This window comes from Neomonachus schauinslandi, chromosome 16 (assembly GCF_002201575.2).
Source record: "Neomonachus schauinslandi chromosome 16, ASM220157v2, whole genome shotgun sequence".
NCBI classification, from domain to species: domain Eukaryota; kingdom Metazoa; phylum Chordata; class Mammalia; order Carnivora; family Phocidae; genus Neomonachus; species Neomonachus schauinslandi.
In genome coordinates this window covers 11856554-11877359 of record NC_058418.1, presented here as the reverse complement: position 1 = coordinate 11877359, position 20806 = coordinate 11856554, and the positions used below count along the sequence as shown (strand labels likewise).

General features: G+C 58.8%; 1 protein-coding gene and 1 long non-coding RNA gene across 4 annotated transcripts; one reads left to right on the top strand and one right to left on the bottom strand.

Annotated features, from left to right (window-relative positions):
- Window positions 1–15133, top strand: LIPE (lipase E, hormone sensitive type). Of its 2 annotated transcripts, none has more exons than XM_021696640.2 (10): window positions 1–130; window positions 6545–7080; window positions 9200–9290; window positions 9403–9548; window positions 9754–9939; window positions 10120–10414; window positions 11172–11399; window positions 11621–11797; window positions 13870–14291; window positions 14662–15133. In XM_021696640.2, exons 1-10 carry the CDS (start codon window positions 13–15, stop codon window positions 14881–14883), a joined length of 2421 nt encoding a protein of 806 aa, XP_021552315.1. In that variant the 5' UTR covers window positions 1–12; the 3' UTR covers window positions 14884–15133. The 2 variants fall into 2 exon arrangements, with proteins under 2 accessions (XP_021552315.1, XP_021552316.1); XM_021696641.2 differs by lacking the exon at window positions 1–130 and adding an exon at window positions 5230–5258.
- Window positions 11557–18065, bottom strand: LOC110586447. Of its 2 annotated transcripts, none has more exons than XR_002480696.2 (4): window positions 18030–18065; window positions 15166–15275; window positions 13014–13398; window positions 11557–11754 (listed from the first exon to the last, which is right to left on the bottom strand). It is a non-coding gene; the product is annotated as an uncharacterized LOC110586447 (long non-coding RNA). The 2 variants fall into 2 exon arrangements; XR_002480697.2 differs by lacking the exon at window positions 18030–18065 and adding an exon at window positions 17966–18014.
- Window positions 18066–20806: the final 2741 nt, after the last annotated feature.

Genomic DNA, 20806 nt, shown 5'->3' with positions numbered 1-20806 from the left:
CGCGGAGAACTGATGGAGTCTGGCTGGGGAAGCGGGGCAGCCAGGGCCGATGGGGCCCTGGGCTCGAAGAGGGCCAAAGAGGGGTCCAAGACTCGTAGCCGCCGGCGGTGGCGAAAAAGCAAAACCAAAGGTGAGCGCGCGGGGGCCGGCAGCAAAACGGAAGGAACCTTCGACATCCTGCGGGGAACTGGGGACCGAGTGGACGGACCCACTGCCCCGAGAAGTGGGGGAGCCCGTGGGCTGGCCCACTGCCGCCCTGCGAGGGGATGCGGGGATGATCCATTGTGAGAATGGGTGATGTGAGAGTGGAATATGACCCTCAGCATCGAGACTACCGGACGCCCCAGTAGCGACTTGGGAAGAGTGTCAGAATGCGAGTCTCCAAGACTAGGGTTCCCGGTCCGGCTCCGTACTCGCTGTGTGACCGTGGGGCAATTCCTGGCTTCAGTGTTTCCTACCAGGGAAATGGTTCAAGCGCCAGTTTTCAGGGCCCCAGCACTCATGAGAGGATAATGGAGAGGTTTAGAAGCTGTTGCTCAAAGAGGAAGTTTCGAGGGCATTCACTGTCAGGAAAAGGTAGGAGGAAGGGGTGCCTCGTAGTGGGAAATGCCCCGGGGCCAGTATGGCTCAAAACAGTCCATCCTCCCATCCTTCATTCAATCCGTGCCTCCGGTTCCTTGTCAGGCCCCCTGCTTCAGCCCAGCACCACTGGGGCCTAACTTCCTGACCCCCGCTCTTTTTAGGACTAGGGAGCCCTGGATAGGCTTCAGACCACCACAACCTCCCTGGCACAAAGAAGGGAGGGCTGTCAACTGGGTTTCTAAGGAGTCACATTATTTACAGATCTCAGCAAGCTGGAGAAAGACTGACAGACCACCAGACATGTTGCAAGCCCCAGGCAGGACCACACATTAAGTTCTTGCTAGGTGATGAGTATTTGTGAAGCCAAGTGAGGACCTATGGGAAGTTCCTTCCTGTGAAGAAACTGATGTAGCCCCCAGGCCCTAGAGACTCCAAGCCCATTGTTCTCTCTGCCTTAGGCAACATCATTCGCCAAAGACAGAACTGGAGTTGGCTACACACAGGCCCGCGCACACTCGCACACATGCACACATGCAGACGTGCAGACTCAGGCTCGGAGCTCAGGCTGGGACCTGAGGGCATTCACTGTCATACTACCAAACACAGCGTCACAAGCAGGACAGTGTGCCCAGAGGCAGTACAGACCAAAGTTAAAAACGTGGGCGTTGGTGGCCTGGTTCCTGGGGTCATAAACCGTGGTACACTGAGCAACAGGCTTCTATCCCTGTCTGAACTTTCTGAGCTGTAAAATGGGCACAGTGATAGGACTCCCTGACTCGTAGGGCCGTTGTGAGGTTTGAATGAGTGTAGCACAGTGGACACTGGCACACAGCAAGCCTGCCTGAGGGGTGGAGGTTCTCATTACTGGTACTCCCCATTAGGCAGTGAGTTCCCTAAGAAGGGGCCCGTGTCTGCCTTGTTTACCGCACATTTTCATAGCCTGAGATGCCAGGCACAGAGGCACTCAGATATTTATTGAATTAGTAAGTGAAGGAATGTACAAACTGTAACACTGGGGTAATAATAATCGTGCTGCCCTTAGGCTTGTCATGAGGAGTCAGAATCCTCTTGGGTCGGGTGCCTTGCACAAGGCTGAGCCAGTCCCACCCACAAACCCAAGGGCCCACCTACTCACAAAGGCTCATTCCACTCAACTCTGAGATCCACCTGTCATTTCCTGAGGCTCTGCCCTGGTGCCACGCCTCATTACGGTGAATCAGACCCTGCCCCTGCCCCTGCCCCGAGGACATCCAGGCTGGCTGGAGCAGTCCTAGTCATCAGGTTGATCCTGCCTGGAACTAATGACTCTAATGTCATTGTGATCACCCCATTTCTGAGATGCTGACACTGAGGCTCTGAGGGAGCAAGGTCACCTGGGCTTCCTTACCTGGCCGGTGAGGGCAGGGGTGTGTGAACTCAAACCTGCTCTGTGCCCCGCCACCCCGCCTTGATTATGGGCCCAGAAAGCTCCAGTCTCACAGATTCGTTCAGCAGACATTCACTGAGCATTTACTTGTGTCAGGCCTGGACTCTTAGTGGTGAGGACAGACTCACATTTGAGCTGGGGACACAGATATCAATCAAATAATCCCACAAATCAGATGTAATTGTAAACTGGCAAATACAAGAGGAAAAGTCCGGAGAAGATGTAAGAGGAGGCTTCCCAGGAAGGTGACATTGGACCCAAGGATGAGCAAGTGCTGACTGCTGGGCAAGGAGGGCAGGGAGGCGAAGGGAACAGCTCAGGCAGAGACCTTGAGGCCCAAGGAAGTGGCTCGTTACAGCACAGAGGGAGCTCAGCAAGGGAGGGGAGGAGTAGGGGGCTCGGGGGGCAGGGGGACCAGATAGCACCTGGTTTGGCAGGCCATGTCCAGGATTGGGGGCTTTATCCTGAGAGCAAGGGTGGGGGTTGTTGCAGGGTTAGGAGTGTGTGACCAGACTGAAGTTCTAGAAAAATCCTCTGGCTGCTATGTGGAAAAGACATTGAAGGGGGCAAAATCAGAGACACATAAAGATTTATTACAATCCTCTAGATGAGGGGTCAGTGGAAGTGGGAGAAGGGCCAGATTCCAGAGGTTCCTGCAGGGGCAGGCAGAGTGGACAGAACTTTGTGATGCATTGGATGAGAGTAAGAAGTGGCCACACACACACACACACACACACCCGGGGGGCACACAGATAATGAGTGTATACGTCCATACACACACAAACACCTGCCCGTGCAATCTCTCGGGCCAAGAAGAACACAGACACGGATACACTCACATACATAAACACATGCCCTCAGACACACGGGGAAACGTACAAACGCACAGACTGGGGAAAAAATGTCACCCACCCACAGACACAGGCCAGGCAAACACTAGGCATGACGTGTACCCACATACATATGTACATCTGTGTGTGAGCCTCCAAGACACTCACACCTGACCACCCAGAAAGCAGGCAGCTGAGACCTGATGGAGAGAAGGAGCCCCCCCACACACACACTGCAGAAACTGCAGAGACCGGCTGAGCCATCCTAGCGGGTCCTGTGACCGTGGGCGGCCCCGTCTTCCTCGGCATCTTGCTTCTCTCCACTGCCAAAAGGGGTGGTGACGGTCCCTAGCCCCTGGGCTGTGGAGAGGACGAAATGAGTTACAGTGCCTGGCACGCATCTACGCTGCAGGCCTCTCCCCTTCGGAAGCCCTTGCCCCTCCCAGGCCTCAGAGCTGGTCCTTGCTCCTCCATTCTCCCTGAGCTTGCTTCCCTTCTCACCCCTGCTCAGTCCCCAGGGGCCAGAATCCAGGCTGGGTCTGGCTGTCCTGTGGCTCTTTAGGGCAAAGGGCTGGCGCCAGGCAGCAGAACCCCCCTGGTTCCCACCTCTATCCCAGTTGTTGCTTATGGGCCTTGGGCGCCTCCCTCTGCCCCAGTGCCCTGTGCCTGAGATTCTTGGCAAGTTTCTGGGCAACCTCAATATCCCTTCCTCCCAGCTCCACCCAGCTCAGCCCCCAGGGAGCTGCCTAGAACAGGGCGAAGAGCAGGGCCCTGGAATCATGAAAGCCTGGGATTCAGCCTCTTCCTCACCGCCGCCCATCCAGGCTCACCTGGCCACCAAGCCTTAGTGCTGCCTCCAGAGGCCTCTGTCTGTTCATCTGTTTGTTTGCCCTGGGGAGGGGTGGTCCTCTCCCAAGCTCCCATTCACCTGCTTCTGCCCCCACTTTGACTCTTCATGCTTTCTTTCCGTCTTCAAATATTTGCTGAGTACCTATTATGTGCCAGACCCCATGATGAGCCCTGGGGCTACCCCCCTGCCTGAGGGGGCATGATAATCAAAGAGGAGAAATGGGGGCGCCTAGGTGGTGCAGTTGGTTAAGTGTCTGACTCTGGGTTTCGGCTCAGGTCGTGATCTCAGGGTCATGAGATCAAGCCCCGCCTCAGGCTCCCCGCTCAGCAGGGAGTCTGATGGAGATTCACTCTCCCTCTCCCTCTTACTTCCCGCTCGTGCTCTCTCTCAAATAAATAAATAAATCTTGGGAAAAAAAAAAAAGGGAGGAGAGACAGAGGATTCACCTACAGCCAAGCAAATGACCTTAGGGCCTCTCATTCGTGCAGACCCCTTCCAAAGCCCTGTCCCTAAGTTTATATTTGTGATTTTATATCCCTTTTCCTAAAGAGCTCCACCTCTACACATATCAGCTTCACAGCTCCGTGAAGTCTGGTTCTGTCCCTGGGGGGAGACAGACAACAAACCTGTAAATGAACGTGTCTAATAGCAAGTGTGTAAAAATCTAGGAAGAAACGCGAGTCTGATGGCAGAAAGTAATGATAGGGGTGTGTGTCTTAGGTGGGGAGGAGTAGTTAGGGAGGGCCAAGGCCTGAAGGGTGAGAAACAGCTGGCCAGGTAAGGAGCACATGGAATAACAGAGGTAAAGTGTTTCTTGGAGCCTCAGTGTCCCATATGTGAGGCAGGGATGGCAGTCACAGCAGGATGGCCTGTGAAGGGTAAGTGGCAGGTGCCCAGTATGGGAACACCACACAGTAGGACGTGTGTGGCTCAGAAGCCCTAGCTGAACTTGGCACCACCCTTAATCGGCTTTTGTGCCCTCAGGAGGGACAGGCAGGGCTGGCTACCCTCTCTCCCCCCCACCCCCCAACAGCTGGGGCCGGCTGTGCCAGGGCCAGCCTGGGGGACGGGAGCTGAGATCACGGGGCCTTTGCTCTCTGAGCTCCACCCTGGGGAGAGGGAGGGCAGCCGGGCTGGGTGAGAAGAAACACTTTGTTCCTCACTGAGGCTAAGACTCCTGGCTCCTAAGAGAGAAGAGGCTTGGCAAGCTAGGTACCTCAGTTTCTAATTATTGAGGGGGTTGAGTGTCTGGACTCCTGGACCCAAGCAAGGAAGGCGCTGGGGCCCTGGACTCCGGGGTTCTAAGGCAGAGGAGCCTGGGACAAGGACTTGCATTTGAGCGGGGGCCGGGACCGGCAGAGGGCGCGGGGAGTTGGACTCCCTGCTGTGTTTACAGCACGTGGGTTCCCTGGCCTTTCTGGGTGGGAGGTGGGGCCGGTGGCCACACCCTGGGCAGGCTCTGCCCCTCCCCGCCGGTTTATGGCCCCAGGCTTCTGCTGGCACTCGCCACACTCAGCCCTAGCCCAGCCCACAGCTCAGCGTGGGGGAGCTCAGAAGAGGTCTGGGAGGGGTGAGTGCACTGTCTGCTAAGACACAGGAACGGGGCGCGCTTTAAAACTCCAGGTCCTGGAAGGGAGGGGAGACACCTTCTGGGGGATGAGGCAGAAGCCAGGCAAGGTCCTGAGTGGGCTTCAGGAGAGAAGAGTCTCCAGAGCAGAGGGCACCGTCTCCAAGGGGGGACAACAGTAGCTTGTCCAGGGCCTGGGTGACAGTACAAGGACCCCGGAGGGAAGATCACCAGGGACCCTGAAGTGTGGGGAGTCGGGCCTTGTCCAGGGCAAGTTTTTGAGGGCCATAGCTAGAGACCCAGCTTCCAGAGCCCTGGCAGGGAGACGAGCGTTTAAGTAATGGCTCTCGACCCAGAGATCTGGGTTTGAATTCTGCACGGCCACTTTCGATGCAAGCTTCAGCTCCTTACTGAACACCTCTGAGCCTCAGTTTCTCCTGTAAAATGGGGATGCTACCGATAACAGTTGAAACGTAAATGGAGGCAGTCGGCTTCTTGGGGTGAGCAAGCACTAACTGAGAACGTTCTTAGCGTGGGTGTGGCACAGAGCGAGCTCAAGGCTAACAGCAGAGATGAAGGCAGCTGTTCCAGGCAGGGGAGTGGGGCTGGCCCGTGCGGTCTAAGCCAAGTGGAGAGGCCCGAAGGCCAGGGGACCCAGCTGGGGAGCAGTGGGACCGACTTGTGGGGATCCCACAGAGGAACACGGAGGCAGCTGGAGCTTGGAGGGGGTTCCACAGCCAGATCCGAGGGACCAGGAGGGGGCAGGATTGACTCCTCAGTTTGAAGTAAGGCTAGGATTATGAACTGGGTTCCGGAAGAGAACTGGGCTTGAGACCAGGATCCTGGGACACCACCAGGTAGATGGGAATGCGTGGGCTGAGGGCTGAGCTCTCCAAAATACTGGGGGAGGGGAGGGGCCTGTGGGTGACGCCTGGGGCCTTGAGAAGGAGGTGAGATGGGGGCCTGAACCCCTGGGTCCTGAGAGAGGGGGGACCTAGTTGGGATCCACACCTCTCAGAGAACCTCGGCATCCTGGGCCCCAGGAGAGCAAAGTGGAGACGGCTACCTGAATTCTTGGGTCCCTGGAAGGAAGCAGAGGGGTGGATAGACTCCGGGGTTGTAGGAGAGGCGTGGAGCTAGGAAACCAAGAAGAGTCCCACGTAGGAGACAGCACGGAGAAGAGGAGTCTGGGGCCTGGACTCCTGGGTCTGAAAAAGGAAGGGGATGGGGCCCTAGACGCCACCCTTGGGTCCAACCCTGCCTGATGGGGGCTCCCCACTCGCCCGCAGCCTCGCGGCTCACACACAGCATGGACCTGCGCACGATGACACAGTCGCTGGTGACTCTGGCGGAAGACAACATGGCCTTCTTCTCGAGCCAGGGCCCCGGGGAGACAGCACGACGGCTGTCGGGCGTCTTCGCGGGGGTTCGGGAGCAGGCGCTGGGGCTGGAGCCGGCCCTGTGCCGCCTGCTGAGCGTGGCGCACCTCTTCGACCTGGACGCCGAGACGCCGGCCAACGGGTACCGCAGCCTGGTGCACACGGCCCGCTGCTGCCTGGCGCACCTGCTGCACAAGTCCCGCTACGTGGCCTCCAACCGCCGGAGCATCTTCTTCCGCACCAGCCACAACCTGGCGGAACTCGAGGCCTACCTGGCCGCCCTCACCCAGCTCCGTGCCCTAGCCTACTATGCCCAGCACCTGCTGGCCGCCAACCAGCCCGGGGGGCTCTTCTTCGATGGCGACGAGGGGCTCATTGCTGAGTTCCTGCGCGAGTACGTCACTCTGCACAAAGGCTGCTTCTACGGCCGCTGTCTGGGCTTCCAGGTGAGCCCCCCACCCCGCTCCTCCGGACCCACCGTGAAGGTGCTGGGTGGCCCCCCACCTGGCCCGACAGCATGGTAGGATTACCGCAGTGGTATCCCTGAACTCCGGGGACGGTAGATTCAGAAAGGGGAAGCCGTCTAGGGCTTAGGCAGCTGCATGGGTTGGGGGGGGTCTCAAACTTGTGGCCCCTGGGTCAGTTCCACCGTGTAGTAAGACATCGTTAACTTGCATGGCTCTTTGCGCCAGGATCCCCACACTCAGAGATTTGTCCACTCTTTGCGGTGACCTGTCTATCCTCTGAAATCATTTGAGACCCCTCAGGAGGGTGGTTAGTACTGTTCTCAAAGGCCTCTTTATAAGAGCACACCCCATTTAGTCACACCCCGCCCCCCGAAGGCATGGGCAGGAGGGAGGGGGCTAGCTCCATTTTAGAGGCTCAAGGGGCTCTGGTCACAGCTGCTCCACGGGACCCTGGTCGGCCTGGGCTTTCTGGCTCACCTCTGGAGCTCTCACTTGACTCAGGATTTTCCGGCCATGGGGAAGGCCAAGGAGCACTTCCGAGTCGGTGACCATGAGGGAGACCTGGTGGTGGCCCCACCCCAGCCACCCGCAGGGGGGTACCGTTCACCTTAACACTGAGAGGAAAGTAGCCTGGGAGCCTTTGGACTCAGAGCAAAAGTAATTTGGGGGCTCAGAATGGGGGAGGGGGGGGGGGGTCCTGGGGACTCAGAGCAGAGGCCCAACGTGCTCCTGTGTGAGGTCAGTGCTGGGTCCCCCGGGCCCCAGCCACATCGGGGAACCCCCCCGCAGGAGTATCTGGAGCTGCGTGACTCTGCAGCCCCCCCCAGATTCTCTCCGGGTCCGCCCCACCCCCACCCCAGGTGGGCTTGGCAGTCTCTCAGCCTTCCTTCCCCGCTTCCCCGCAGAGCAGCCTGGGTGTTCCTGGGAACTTCCCTTCACCTAAGCTGACCCCCCACAAATATTGATCAGCCCAGCTGGGCCAACTGGCTCCTCCCTGTGTCCCGGCCACGACCTTGGAGTCCCCGGAGAGTGATCCTGTGGCCACCCAAGCCAGCATTCCAGGCAAAATGGCCAGGCACCGCTGTGCTCTCTGGCCCACTGGGCCCCTGGCCAGGGGCAAGGTCATGCCTGACAGCTCTTCTCTGAGGGCCCAGCTGCTATGCTATATCCCCTGTAAAATGTCAGCCCCCACAGGGCAGAAGCCTCCCGTATGGGGCTCTAGCTCAGCGCCCGGTCCCCCCTGCCCCCGCCCCCTGCCCCCAAGCCTAGTACCTAGCACACAGTAGGATGTAGGCCTGTATTTGTTGAATGAACAAAAGAACCCTGCTGGCCCCTTGCCCAGCTTCCTATGGCTTTTTTTCTCTGATCTTGTCTCCCCATTGTCTTTTCTTAGCATCCGGCTCCTCCCTCAGATGCTGTCTCCCCATTTGGCTGCCTTTCTGCCGCAAGATCTCTGGCCCTGTCTGTCTCTGACCATCTCCTGTCTGTCTTCCCGCCGCCCAGGAACTGGTCCCCATCCACCTGGCCTCATCTCTGTCCTCGCTGACTTTCAGGAAATCCCTGCATCACCTTACTCCCAGCCCTCTATGGCTCCACCCACGTCTGGAACACATCCACATTCCTCAGGCCCTCCATGAGCGCCCTCTGCTTCTCTGGCCTTGGCCGCCACCCCTCTCCCCTCATTCACTCTGCTCCAGCCGCACAGGTTACCCCTGCCAAGCACAGGCTGCCTCAGAGCCTTTGCACTTGCCACGGCCTCTGCGGGGAGCACCCTTCCCTCGCTTCCTCTGGATCGCTCCTCCTCCAGCGCCCTCCTGGATACCCATCTAAGTAGCCTGACCCCCAGTCGTCAGTCTGTGTCCCCTCCACCTACTGTTTTTTCAAATTTTCAAAGCATTGGTCATGAAGCATTCCTTAACATCAAACATATGCCTTTATTTGCTTCCTGTCCCCTAGAGCAGTGCCTGGCACACAGTAGGAGCTCACTAAATGTTTGCTGGATGACCACGTCTCTCCCCAAACCCCGTCTCTGCCCCTCACTTGTGCCCACCTCCAGTCCCTCCTGGGCAGCGGGTGACCCAGCGGCGTCTCTCCACAGTTCACGCCCGCCATCCGGCCGTTCCTGCAGACCATCTCCATCGGGCTGGTGTCCTTCGGGGAGCACTACAAGCGCAATGAAACAGGCCTTGGTGAGTCCCGGCCAGACCCTGCCTGCAGCCTCGCCTCCCTTCCTGTCCCTCCTCCTCCTTCCACCCCCCCCCCACTCCCGCTGGGCCCCCTGACACCCCTGCCGACCCCCAGGTGTGGCCGCCAGTTCGCTCTTCACAAGCGGCCGCTTCGCCATCGACCCAGAGCTGCGTGGCACGGAGTTTGAGCGGATCATACAGAACCTAGATGTGCACTTCTGGAAAGCCTTCTGGAATATCACCGAGATTGAGGTGCTATCGGTGAGAAGGGGGCCTCATGAAGGCCCCACCAATGTTACAGGATGGGCACACTGGGGCCCAGAGACCCATCCCAGGCCACATCAGGCCTCGGCGGGGCTCCAGGCCTGGGACAGCGCGTGATGGTAAAGAGGGTGGGTATTGGAGAGGAGGCACGAGGGGCCGCAAGCAGCTCCTCCCCAGTGCCCCTCCTGTTCCCTCCCACCAGTCTCTAGCAAACATGACATCAGCTACCGTGAGGGTAAGCCGCCTGCTCAGTCTGCCACCAGAGGCCTTTGAAATGCCGCTGACTGCTGACCCCAAGCTCACGGTCACCATCTCACCCCCTCTGGCCCACTCGGGCCCCGGGCCAGTCCTCGTCAGGCTCATCTCCTATGACCTGCGTGAAGGACAGGTAGGAGATACAGAGCCAAGGAGCACCAACAGCCCCCCTCCCCAGAGGCCCTCCCACCTCTCGCTGCTTACACCTACCCCCCCCCCGTCCTGTCTCTCTGAGCACATCCCTTTGGTGGGGTGAGGCCCAGGCAGGCCACCCCAGCCTCACCCACATCCTCCTCCCTCACCCCCTCCCCAGGACAGTGAGTCGCTCAGCAGCCTGGTGAAGTCCGAGGGGCCCCGGAGCCTGGAGCTGCGGCCACGCCCCCAGCAGGCACCCCGCTCACAGTCCCTGGTGGTGCACATCCATGGCGGTGGCTTCGTGGCCCAGACCTCCAAATCCCATGAGCCCTACCTCAAGAGCTGGGCCCAGGAGCTGGGCGTCCCCATCCTCTCCATCGACTACTCCCTGGCCCCCGAGGCCCCCTTCCCCCGAGCGCTGGAGGAGTGCTTCTACGCTTACTGCTGGGCTGTCAAGCACTGTGCCCTCCTCGGTGAGCCCCCGCCCCTCACTGTCACCCACTCCCCAGTCCTGCCGCCACCCTGTGCCTTGCGGGGAGAGAGCTGAGGCCTCAGTCTTGCACCCCCTGCCTCCCTTGCCATCTCCTCCCGCCCAGCCCTCTGCCGCCTGTTCACCCCCTCCTGCCCCACTGCTCCCCAGACCTTCTGTCTCAACCACTTCCTCCTTCTGCTTCCTGCCCCCCAACTCTAGCCCTGACACCCCATCCCCCCACCTCTCTGTCCCCGAGGACCTCTTCTCTCCTCCTCCTGTTTCCCCACCCCGTCCTGCACTGCCAGCCTCCCGGCCCGCGCTCCAGGCCATTCTTCCAGCTCCTCTGACCTCCTGCTTCTGACCTCTCCAGATGCAGAGGGCAAGGTGGCGGCGTGCCCCACGGCACAGGGATGTGGCTCTTTTGTATGGTCAGCTGAACCCTGCCCTTCCATCTCCAGGCCTCGGCTGCCCCTCCCTCCCGAAACGGGCCCTGGTCTCCCCTTTCCCACCACCTGTCCCCCTTGTTTCTGACCTCCAGCCTCGCAAGCTTCCCAGAGCCTCCTGATGGCCACATCCTCAGTCTGCCTGGTCCCCGACCACTGTCCCCCAAGCCCCTGCCTCAGTTTACTGATCTCTAGGACTGCAGTGGGCTAGACCTTGGGGCTGGGGCCCCCATACCCCACCTCTGAGAGTCCAGTGCTCCTGGCTCAGCGCTTGAGCTCCTCCCTGCCAGGCTGACCAAGCCCCCTCCAACCCAGGCTCAACAGGGGAACGGATCTGCCTCGCAGGGGACAGCGCAGGCGGGAACCTCTGCTTCACCGTGTCCCTCCGGGCAGCAGCCTATGGGGTGCGGGTGCCAGATGGCATCATGGCAGCTTACCCGGCCACGATGCTACAATCTACCTCCTCGCCCTCCCGCCTCCTGAGCCTCATGGACCCCCTGCTGCCCCTCAGCGTGCTCACCAAGTGTGTCAGCGCTTATGCTGGTAAGGCTGCCACCCGCGGAGCTGGGCGCCTGGGCAGGGCTTGGGTGCTGGAGTCCTGCAGGGATGGGGGCTAGCGCCCAGTCCCCCGGGGCTCAGGAAGGGAAATCTGAGACTCCTGGTCCCCACTGAAGCCATCAGATGTCCTTGGGTCCCCGGGGACACAGAGGCCTGAAGTTCCAGGTGTTGAGACTGGGCCTCAGCCCTCCACACATACTCCACAGGTGGAGAGACAGAGGAGCACTCGGACTCGGACCAGAAGGCACTGGGCATGATGGGGCTGGTGCGGCGGGACACAGCCCTGCTCTTCCGAGACCTCCGCGTGGGCGCCTCCTCGTGGCTCCACTCCTTCCTGGACCTGAGTGGGCACAAGTCCCACACGAGCTCAGTGCCCACGGCAGGTGAGTGAAGCCCTCCCCTCACACACCCACTCGGGGTGGACAGCAGAGACAGCCGGATACACCGAAAGTCCTGGGGGGAGGCGAGTGGCTGTGTCCTCAGGTGCTCAGGGAAGCAGAGATCACCTTCTGGCTCTAACCCCCTATTTAGCCCTGGGGACTACCACACAGCCTTGCTTTTCCATGACGCTCCACATCCTAGAATTTCCAGGACTTCTGGTCCGCCAGGTCATCTCAGAACTCCTAGGAACTACAGGGGGTAGCCTTCCAAACAGCCCATCCCAGTAAGGAACCCCAGGAAATAACTCAGAAGGCCTGCCACATGTGCCAATTTTTGATCCCAAGAATGCCACTCAAATCCCTTGATTTGAGTGGTGGGAGTCCAGCCCTCCTAGATTCTTCCCAGACTTTTAACAGAGACACATGGGGGTAATGCCCCACTCCGGGGCTGGCCTAGGAGCCTGGGGTCGTAGAGATCAGCAGACTGACTGCACAGACCTCGGTCAGTGGGAGAGATTCCCAGCCTCGGGTGGGTGGCAGGATCCTCACGCAGCCAAAAATCACTAACATCCAGGGATCTGTTTTTTCCCCCCACAATTTTTTTTAACATTTTAATGATTTTGAAGTACAGCCAACCCATTTTGTATCTTCAGCATGCCAACAGTATTTTCTGAATAATAGTGCGTGTTCAAAAGAAGACAGATACCATTCCTATTCAGAAAATTATTCCAACTGAGTGTGTCTTACTTGAACTTTTTAAATTTTAGGATATTCAGATGGATACAAATACACACAAAAACAAAAGGGATTTGAACCGTGGACCATTGAACACTGGGGCTTTCCCTAAAGGTTAGAGGTGACAGGTGCAGCCCCTAGAGGCCCACAGTCGAGCAACCTACGGGGTGACGGGAGCCAGGTACCCTATCTGTGAGCCTTGCTTTGCTCCTCCGTGAAATGAGGATGGTAAGAGGACCTGCCTCATGAGGTTGTTGTAAGGACTTCATGCAACTATTTGTGCCAAGCACCCAGCACAAACCCGACACCCAGTAGGTGCTCCTAGCAGATGCTGGCACCCCTGACAGGCTGCGCCCCGTGACTCCCGTCAGTGGTTCCGTTCCGGTGACCCTCTGGGTCACGGGGCACTTAGGCAGTTACTCTCATATCGTCTTGCATCTTGCCTTCGTGGATTTATATAGACGAGTTGAAAAAGAAAAGATACCTGCAAAAGGCAGGGTCCTGGCCCCAGTGGTAAGCAGCGTAGGTCGGGTCAGATTAATGGAGCGGAGGCTAAGGTGGGCACTCCACGCGGCCCGAAGCGCGTCTTCGGCCTCCGCAGGGCACTTGCTTGTCCAGTCACTCAAAGGTAAGGGATAAAACTAAAGAACATGAAGGAAATGTGGAGAGCAGATCTGTGTGGCTGCAGGTGTGGGATCCCTGGGAATCGAATAGGCTCCCAAGACTCTCTTTAGCTCCCTGTGAACGTGGCCTGCTCACGTGGGCCTGCTCACTATTCCACTGTTGACGCCCTCTGTGTTGAGTGGCCCTCACAGGTTGGCTGGGCCCCGTGCTGGGGTCAGGGAGGCGGCTGGAACAAAGCACCAGGCCTAGTAATAAAACATGAGGATAGCGTGTGACCTCCCAGGGGGCAGCAGTGCCTCCTCCCACCGAGTCCTCACCAACTCCTATGAGGTAAGGACTATTTTTATCCCCTCTTTGTACAGAGGAGGAAACTGAGGCTCCCAGAGGTAAACTGACTTGCATTTCACCCTCCCGGTCACCACACGCTCGCACGTACACACGCGCACACACACACACACACCTCCACTTCCACCACCACATGACTCCTCCCACCTCCCCCTTGGAGTTGCAGCCTGGGGCACCTGGGGCTCCCCACCCATCCCTGAGGACGGGCGTCTGGGGGGAACACTCAGCCTCCACAGCCTAACACGCAGCTCCTCCTGCAGAGGCCACTGCCCCCCCCCCCCCCACCTCTCCTGCCCACCACGCACACCCAGCCCACAGAGCCCAGCTGAGCTGTGGCCCCCACTGGCCACCTGCCCCTGCTCCTCTTGCAGAGTCAATGCGGCGCAGCGTGTCCGAGGCAGCCCTGGCCCAGCCCGAGGGCCCGCTGGGCACGGACTCCCTCAAGAGCCTGACCCTACACGACCTGAGCCTAAGGGGCAGCTCTGAAACGTCGAACACCCCGGAGCTGTCAGTGTCTGCGGAGACACTTGGCCCCTCCACGCCCTCCGACGTCAACTTCTTGGTTGGCCCAGACGACGCACCCGAGGCCGCTAAGGCACAGGAGGAGCTGAGCACCAAGGACAGAGGCTGCGGCGTGCGCTCCTCCTTCCCTGAGGGTTTCCACCCCAGGCGCTCCAGCCAGGGCACCACCCGGATGCCCTTCTGCTCCTCGCCCATCGTCAAGAACCCCTTCATGTCGCCGCTGCTGGCGTCTGACAGCATGCTACAGAGCCTGCCGCCCGTGCACATTGTGGTGAGCGCCAGATTCGGACAGTGCGCTGGGCGGGGAGCAGGGGGAGCAGGGGGAGCAGGGGCGGGCAGGGGCAGGTGCACCTGCGGAAGGGAGCCCGGGAGCGAGAGAGCGGAGGGGTGGGGGTGGGGGTGGTAAGGTAGCCTGGCTGCCAGCCGAAGGGAAGGGAGAGGCGTGCCACCAGGAGGGAATGCCCGGGGACCGGAGGGCTGCAGGGGAACCAGGGCTATTTCCTCTCGCGATCGGTAAGGGGAAAGAGGTGGTGGGTCTGGGGGGCGAAAGGGGCGGAGATGCTGGGCCGAGGCTCAGTCTCCCACTCCCCGCCCCCTCCCCTCGTTCCTCTGCCCCGTGCCCCACCCCCGCCGTCCCGCAGGCCTGCGCGCTGGACCCCATGCTGGACGACTCGGTCATGTTCGCGCGGCGGCTGCGCGGCCTCGGCAAGCCCGTGACGCTGCGCGTGGTGGAGGACCTGCCGCACGGCTTCCTGAGCCTGGCGACGCTGTGCCGCGAAACACGGCAGGCGGCCGCGCAGTGCGTGGAGTGCATCCGCCTCATCCTCGCTCAGCCCGCCCCGCCTGCAGCGCCGCCGGTCTGAGCCCCGGCCCGAGCCGGGCCGCGCGGGCAGCTGGGGCTGCGGGGGGCGACACTAAAGGCCTCTTGTTCCCATCTGAGCCGGCCTCCGTGGTGAATGCGCCCCGGGTTAGGCGGCGGGGACGTCCCCCCCCCAGTCGAGGGGCTCCCGGTCCCCTCCAGTCCTTCCGTCGGGCCGGGCGCGCGAGGGGCAGTATGTGCCTTAAGGTGGGAGGACGGCTGGGGGGGGTGGGGCGGGGGCCCAAAGCCGAGACCCTGCCCTGAAGGGTGGGGGGCGCGCACCAACCAGTCTCCGCAGACAGCTGGAGCTGCACTCCATCATCGCCTTCTACTGCTGCTGTGACCGCCGCAGGGTGGGGGCCTGGCCCTACCCGCCAAGACGGTTTGTTTTTGTTCCTTTGTAAATAAAAGTATTTAATTAGTTTGGCCTCTTGCAAATAGGGTCGGGTGTCGCCCACCAGGGGGCAGCATCGGACTCTGCTGCTGGGATCGGAGCAGCCTGGCAGTAGAAAGCTGGGAGCCCAACTTCTGGGTCCTGAGGAACGAGCGGACTGCGGGCTCGGATTCCTGGGTGCGGAGGGATTGGACGCCCCTACTAACACAGACCACCTCCCCTTCAGACTTAATCCACGTGATGTGCCAGATGGCCCGGGGTTCTCAGCTACTCCCCTTTGCAGACCTAGCCCCAGCACCCACCCAGAAAAGAAAACCCAAACGCCCTAGAGAACTGCAGCAACTATATCAGGAAACCAGAAACAAAACTGATCACCCCAAATACTGGAAGCCCAAGCTCTCCTGAGCTGTGACAGTCACTCAGTCCCTCAACCAAGACTCTGAGGTCTTGTCCTTTTGTAGGCCCTGGGTTTGGAGCAGAGATGATTTCTATCCAGGGCCTGTCTTCAAGGGACTCAGGGAGAATGGGCGGAGAGACCCAGACACAGCCTGTCACAGTTCCCCCAGGTTCCATCTGTGGTAATCAAGGAGGGCTTCATAGAGGAGGTGATCTGAATTTGACCTTAAGGGGTAAGTGTAAGTCTGCTAGGCAGAAGAAACATGCAAAGTTGTGAGAGCCACTGCACAGTTATCAAAGCCTCTGCCTGGCCAGAAGGTCAGGTACAAAGTGGGAAGTGGCCTGGGGGGCCCGGAGCAGTCAGCAAGAGCAGATCCTGAAGGGCCTGGAATACAATCTGGACTGAACTGGAGGGCAGTGGGAGCCACAAAAGGGCTTTGAGCAGGGGAAGGACAGGATCAGCTAAGGCACTGAAAGGGCCTGCTGGGACCCTGGGGGATGGACTGAAAGGGGCAAGACTGGAGTCCTGGAGGCAGAGGAGGCTGGGGACAGGGAAGACAAGGCCAGAGCTGGGGCAGAGGCCATGAGGGTAACTGACGTTGAAGAGGACTTATTGTGGGTGGAGCAGTTGGGGATGAAGATGGCACTCAGGCTAGCCATGGGAGTAGGTGGACAGTGAGGCTGTGTCTTTACTGGGAAGAGGCTCTGGTGTGTACAAGGAGGGTGGCCGTCTACTGAGAGCTGTTTTGCACATGGAGAGATCAGAAAGTCTCTGTGAAGCAATCCAGGGGGGCATCCAGGAGGCAGCAGGGGGCAGGAGAGCAGGCTGGTTGCTCACTTCTGGCTGGAGCTGAGGGACTAGAACCTTTCCAGGAAGAGTGGACAGGTGGGATGAGCAGAGGACCAGGACAGAGAGAGCCCTGAGGGCCACTGCCCCCAGGAAAGGGGTGGGCAGTAAAAGGGAAATCAGTTCTGGAGGGTTCTAAGGAGCAGCCAGAGAGGGAAGAAGCTAACCAGGAAACAAGAGGAGATTTCAGGTGGGAGGGAGTGATTGGGGTGAGATGAGGATGGAAATATTATCCTCACGCCTCAGCAGGGAGCAGGTGGGTCCTTGGTGACCTTGTCCAGAGCTATTGCAGGGCCATGGGATGTGGGCAGCCAGACATGGAGGGCTGAGGAGGGAGCCATAGCCCAGAACTCTCCCTGAAGGTCTTGTTCCCCCTGTTGAGCTCATAGGACCCCTTGTTCATCTCTCCCAAAACAGTCATCCACCCACCAACCTGCTCGTATTTCCTGTCCCCATCTCAGGGACAGCTCCTGTACCCCTGTAGCCCAGGCCAGAACTCTGGGTCTTGTCCTGGACAGCCCCTAATCCCATAGACCATCAAGCCCCATATTCTATTGTTTCTGCCTCCCGAACCTCTCTCTGCCTTATCCCCTTGGTCTCTGACCTAATCCACGCTTCATCTTCTCCTGCCTGGGTGTCTGCTCAAGCCACCTTCTGGGCTACTGGCAGCGTCCAGTCTCGTTTCTCCAGTTCCGGCTCCAGCTCTGACCTCATCTTCCCCTGCTCTAAACCCTTCCATGGCTCCCCACGACCACCCCACCCCAGGACAAAGTCCAAGCTGCCAAGGCTGGCCTTGCCCACTTCATCCTCTTCCAGCCTTATAGTTACCCCACCGCAAGGACCTGACTGGCCTCCTTCTCGGGCACCTACACAGAGTAATACTCCCGCATGCCTCCCTTTCTTCGCTTGTGCTGAAACACCCTCTCACGTGCTCTTCTCCTTTGCTTGGCACCTCCTGCCCCTCCAGGATCCAGCGCCAATGTCCCCTCCTCTGGAAACCCTTTCCTGATCCAGCAAAGCCTAAAGAGACTCTCCCCACCTCGCACACCCCTGCCCATCAACGTGTCTGTCCTCCCCGGGATCTGACCGGGGATCCTCGAGGGCAGGACCTAGGCCTGACTCATCTTGGTCACCACCGTCGTCCAGCACAGGGCCTGGCACATCGGAAGCCTCGGGAAACGTTTGAGTAATAGGTGGCTGAGTGTGTGATGAGCGAGCGAGTGAGTAGCAACAGAAGCTAATGGGAAAGCCAGTGAGTGGGAGAGAGAATGAGGGCAGGAGAGACTGAACGGATGGGTGTGCAGGCCGGGTAGGCGCAGCCGAGAAATCAGGCTGAGGCTGAGAGGAATGGAATGGAGACATGACTGTCTGGGACTCAGTTTCCCCAACAAAGCAAAATGCGCGGTCGCCCGGGCTAAGCGGCCCCCTCCGCCTTCAACCCCAACAAACCTCGCCGTTTCCCCTCCGAACTATGTCCAGAATCCCAATACTGGGCGTGCTGGAAAGGGCTTACCGACTGGAACCGCAGAACCTGTTTCCTTCCCAAGCCGCTCCAGCCTCTGGGAGGTGCCGCGGGATTCCCACCCCCAGGTGCCCGGCCTATTGGCTGCCTGGCAGAGACTAGCGGAGACTGGCGTCTTCCAGAGCCTATCGCTGTCCGGTTTAGGCCGTGGGCTCCGCCTACCAGGGAAACGTGCCCCAAGTGGTCCTGGGCGATAGGAGGCGGAGCGTCTATTGGCTGGAAGATAGTGACTGACGTCATGGGTAGCTTATCACAGCCAGCCTCCGGAGGAGCGCTCCCAGTTCAGGCCCGCCTCTGGAAAAACGCAAAGGGGTGGTAGCCGAGGGCGTGGTGGATGGCAGAAGCGCCCCGGAAGTGGGGTCCGGCCGCTCGCGTAGCTCGCTGGCCTCATCATTGGGTCCTAAAGGAGGATGGGGACTTGAGAAGTCTGGACTCCGTGGTCCTGAGGGAGGAGGGGCTGGGGATCTGAGGGAGGAGGGACAGAGGAACCTAGACTTCAGGGTCTGAGGAGCATCTGAATGGTTGGATCTTGAGGAAGGAGGGAGCTGGGAACCTGAAAGGTCGGGGTGTAGGGACGGGGACTCCCAAGAGTTGCTGGCCTGCCCCGGAATGACGGATTTGAGGTTTCAGATTTTATGTGGCTATTTATGGGATTGGAGCCAGGCCTTGTCCCCAGGCAAGAGTTCTGGGTCCCGTGAGGTGGGGCTTAGAATAGAAATGAGGAGGAGGAGGCTTAGGGGAAGCTCTGGCCTCGGTGTGCCCTTTCCACCACCCCCCACCCCCTCGGAAAGGGAAGCCAGGGTGCTGTCTGCCAGGGGAACCCAGAGCGGGAGGAGACTTGAAACTCACATGGAGACAAAGAGAAAAACATTGATACCAAGAGAGATTAAAATAGTAAAAACAATAATTATAAGGGAGCTCTCTCTTGTATGGCGTGGACTGTGTGTGGCCCCGGTTCTATGCGAAGCATCTCACATAATTATCGCATGTCTTCCTCATTACAGTTCTAAGAGATCAGACTATTATAATCCCCATTTTACAAGTGAGAAAATTGATGCCCAGTGAGGAAGAATCAAGATGCAAATGTGAAGAGACAGGAGAGACACAAAACACAGATGGAGATAAACAGGCAAAGAGATAAAAACAGGCCCAGGGAGGATAGAAAAGGTAGACAGCAAACAAAAGAGAGGGGCTGCAAGCGGGGGCTCCTGGGGTGGGGTAGGGGGCTGGGGCCTAGGACTCCTGGGTCCCGGGGTTGGAAGGACCTAGGACTGGGGCTTTCAAGTATCTCCTCTCCTGATTTCCAAATACCAGACTTGTCCAACCCTTCTCACTGTGGGCGTTGGACCTGGTTGGGGTCAAAAATAGTGATTAGGAGGGGGCAGGCGTGTCATTATCCTATTAGGAGATGATAAGAAAATGATTCATGGGGGACGCCTGGGTGGCTCAGTTGGTTAAGCGACTGCCTTCGGCTCAGGTCATGATCCTGGAGTCCCGGGATCGAGTCCCGCATCGGGCTCCCTGCTCGGCGGGGAGCCTGCTTCTCCCTCTGACCCTCCCCCCTCTCATGTGCTCTCTCATTCTCTCTCTCAAAAAAATAAATAAAATCTTTAAAAAAAAAAAAAAAAGAAAATGATTCATGGGGATGCCCCCAGCCTGGGAGGGGCCTTTCCCCCATGGCCTCTGTTCTTTCATCTGGACAGATTGGGCCTCAGAAAGGACTGGGGAGGGGCAGGGTCCTCTCTGTCCCTCTCCACCACTGCACCTCCATCACTCAGAACTGTCACTAAGTCCCACCATGGAGATGAGTGGGCCACCGTGGGGCATCTCTCTGGGCCTCTCTGCTTTCCCCCACACCTTGAACCAATGCCCACCAGAGGTCCTGGCACATCACAGGAGCTCAGCAAATGCGTATCGAATGGATGGACAAACCTCTCTGGGCAGCTATTCCTCTGTCCCCGTCCTGACCATCTCTCTGTGTCCCCATCATGTTTCTCAGCCTCTCCCTCGCCTCACGCATCTCCTCCCACCTTCCCTTTCACACAGGTGTTTCATCCGAGGACACAGGGCCCCCTATCCCCAGTAAGAAAAAACTGAGGCTTTGGGGAACCTGGGTGGATCAGTCGGTTGAACATCCAACTCTTGATTTCGGCTTGGGTCATGATCTTGGGGTCCTGGGATCAAGCCCTGTGTCGGGCTCTGTGCTCAGCCGGGAGTCTACTTGAGATTCTCTCCCTCTCCCTTGGCCCCTTCCCCGCTCAAATAAATAAATAAATCTTATAAAAAGGAAGAAAAGGAAGAAGGAGGAGGAGAAGAAACTGAGGATCATTTTGGGAGAAGTCACCCTCCCAGGGTCACCTGTGGGACATGAAAAGGAGGAGCTGAGAGGGGTTCTCAAGACCCCAAATGCAGACACACCCCTGGCATCTCGGACTCAGAAATGTAAGATCACACCGAACATGTGCCCTCAATACCTGCTTAGTGGGATCTCCATTTGCACCCACACAATCAGAGAATCACATGCACCACGCGCACTCACCCACAAACACAAACATAAACATCAGCACACAATCACATAATCACCCTACTGACAACACACAGAGAAATCTCCTATTCTGGGGCGCCTGGGTGGCTCAGTCATTGGGCGTCTGCCTTCGGCTCGGGTCATGATCCCGGGGTCCTGGGATCGAGCCCCACATCGGGCTCCCTGCTCCGCGGGGAGCCTGCTTCTCCCTCTCCCACTCCCCCTGCTTGTGTTCCCTCTCTCA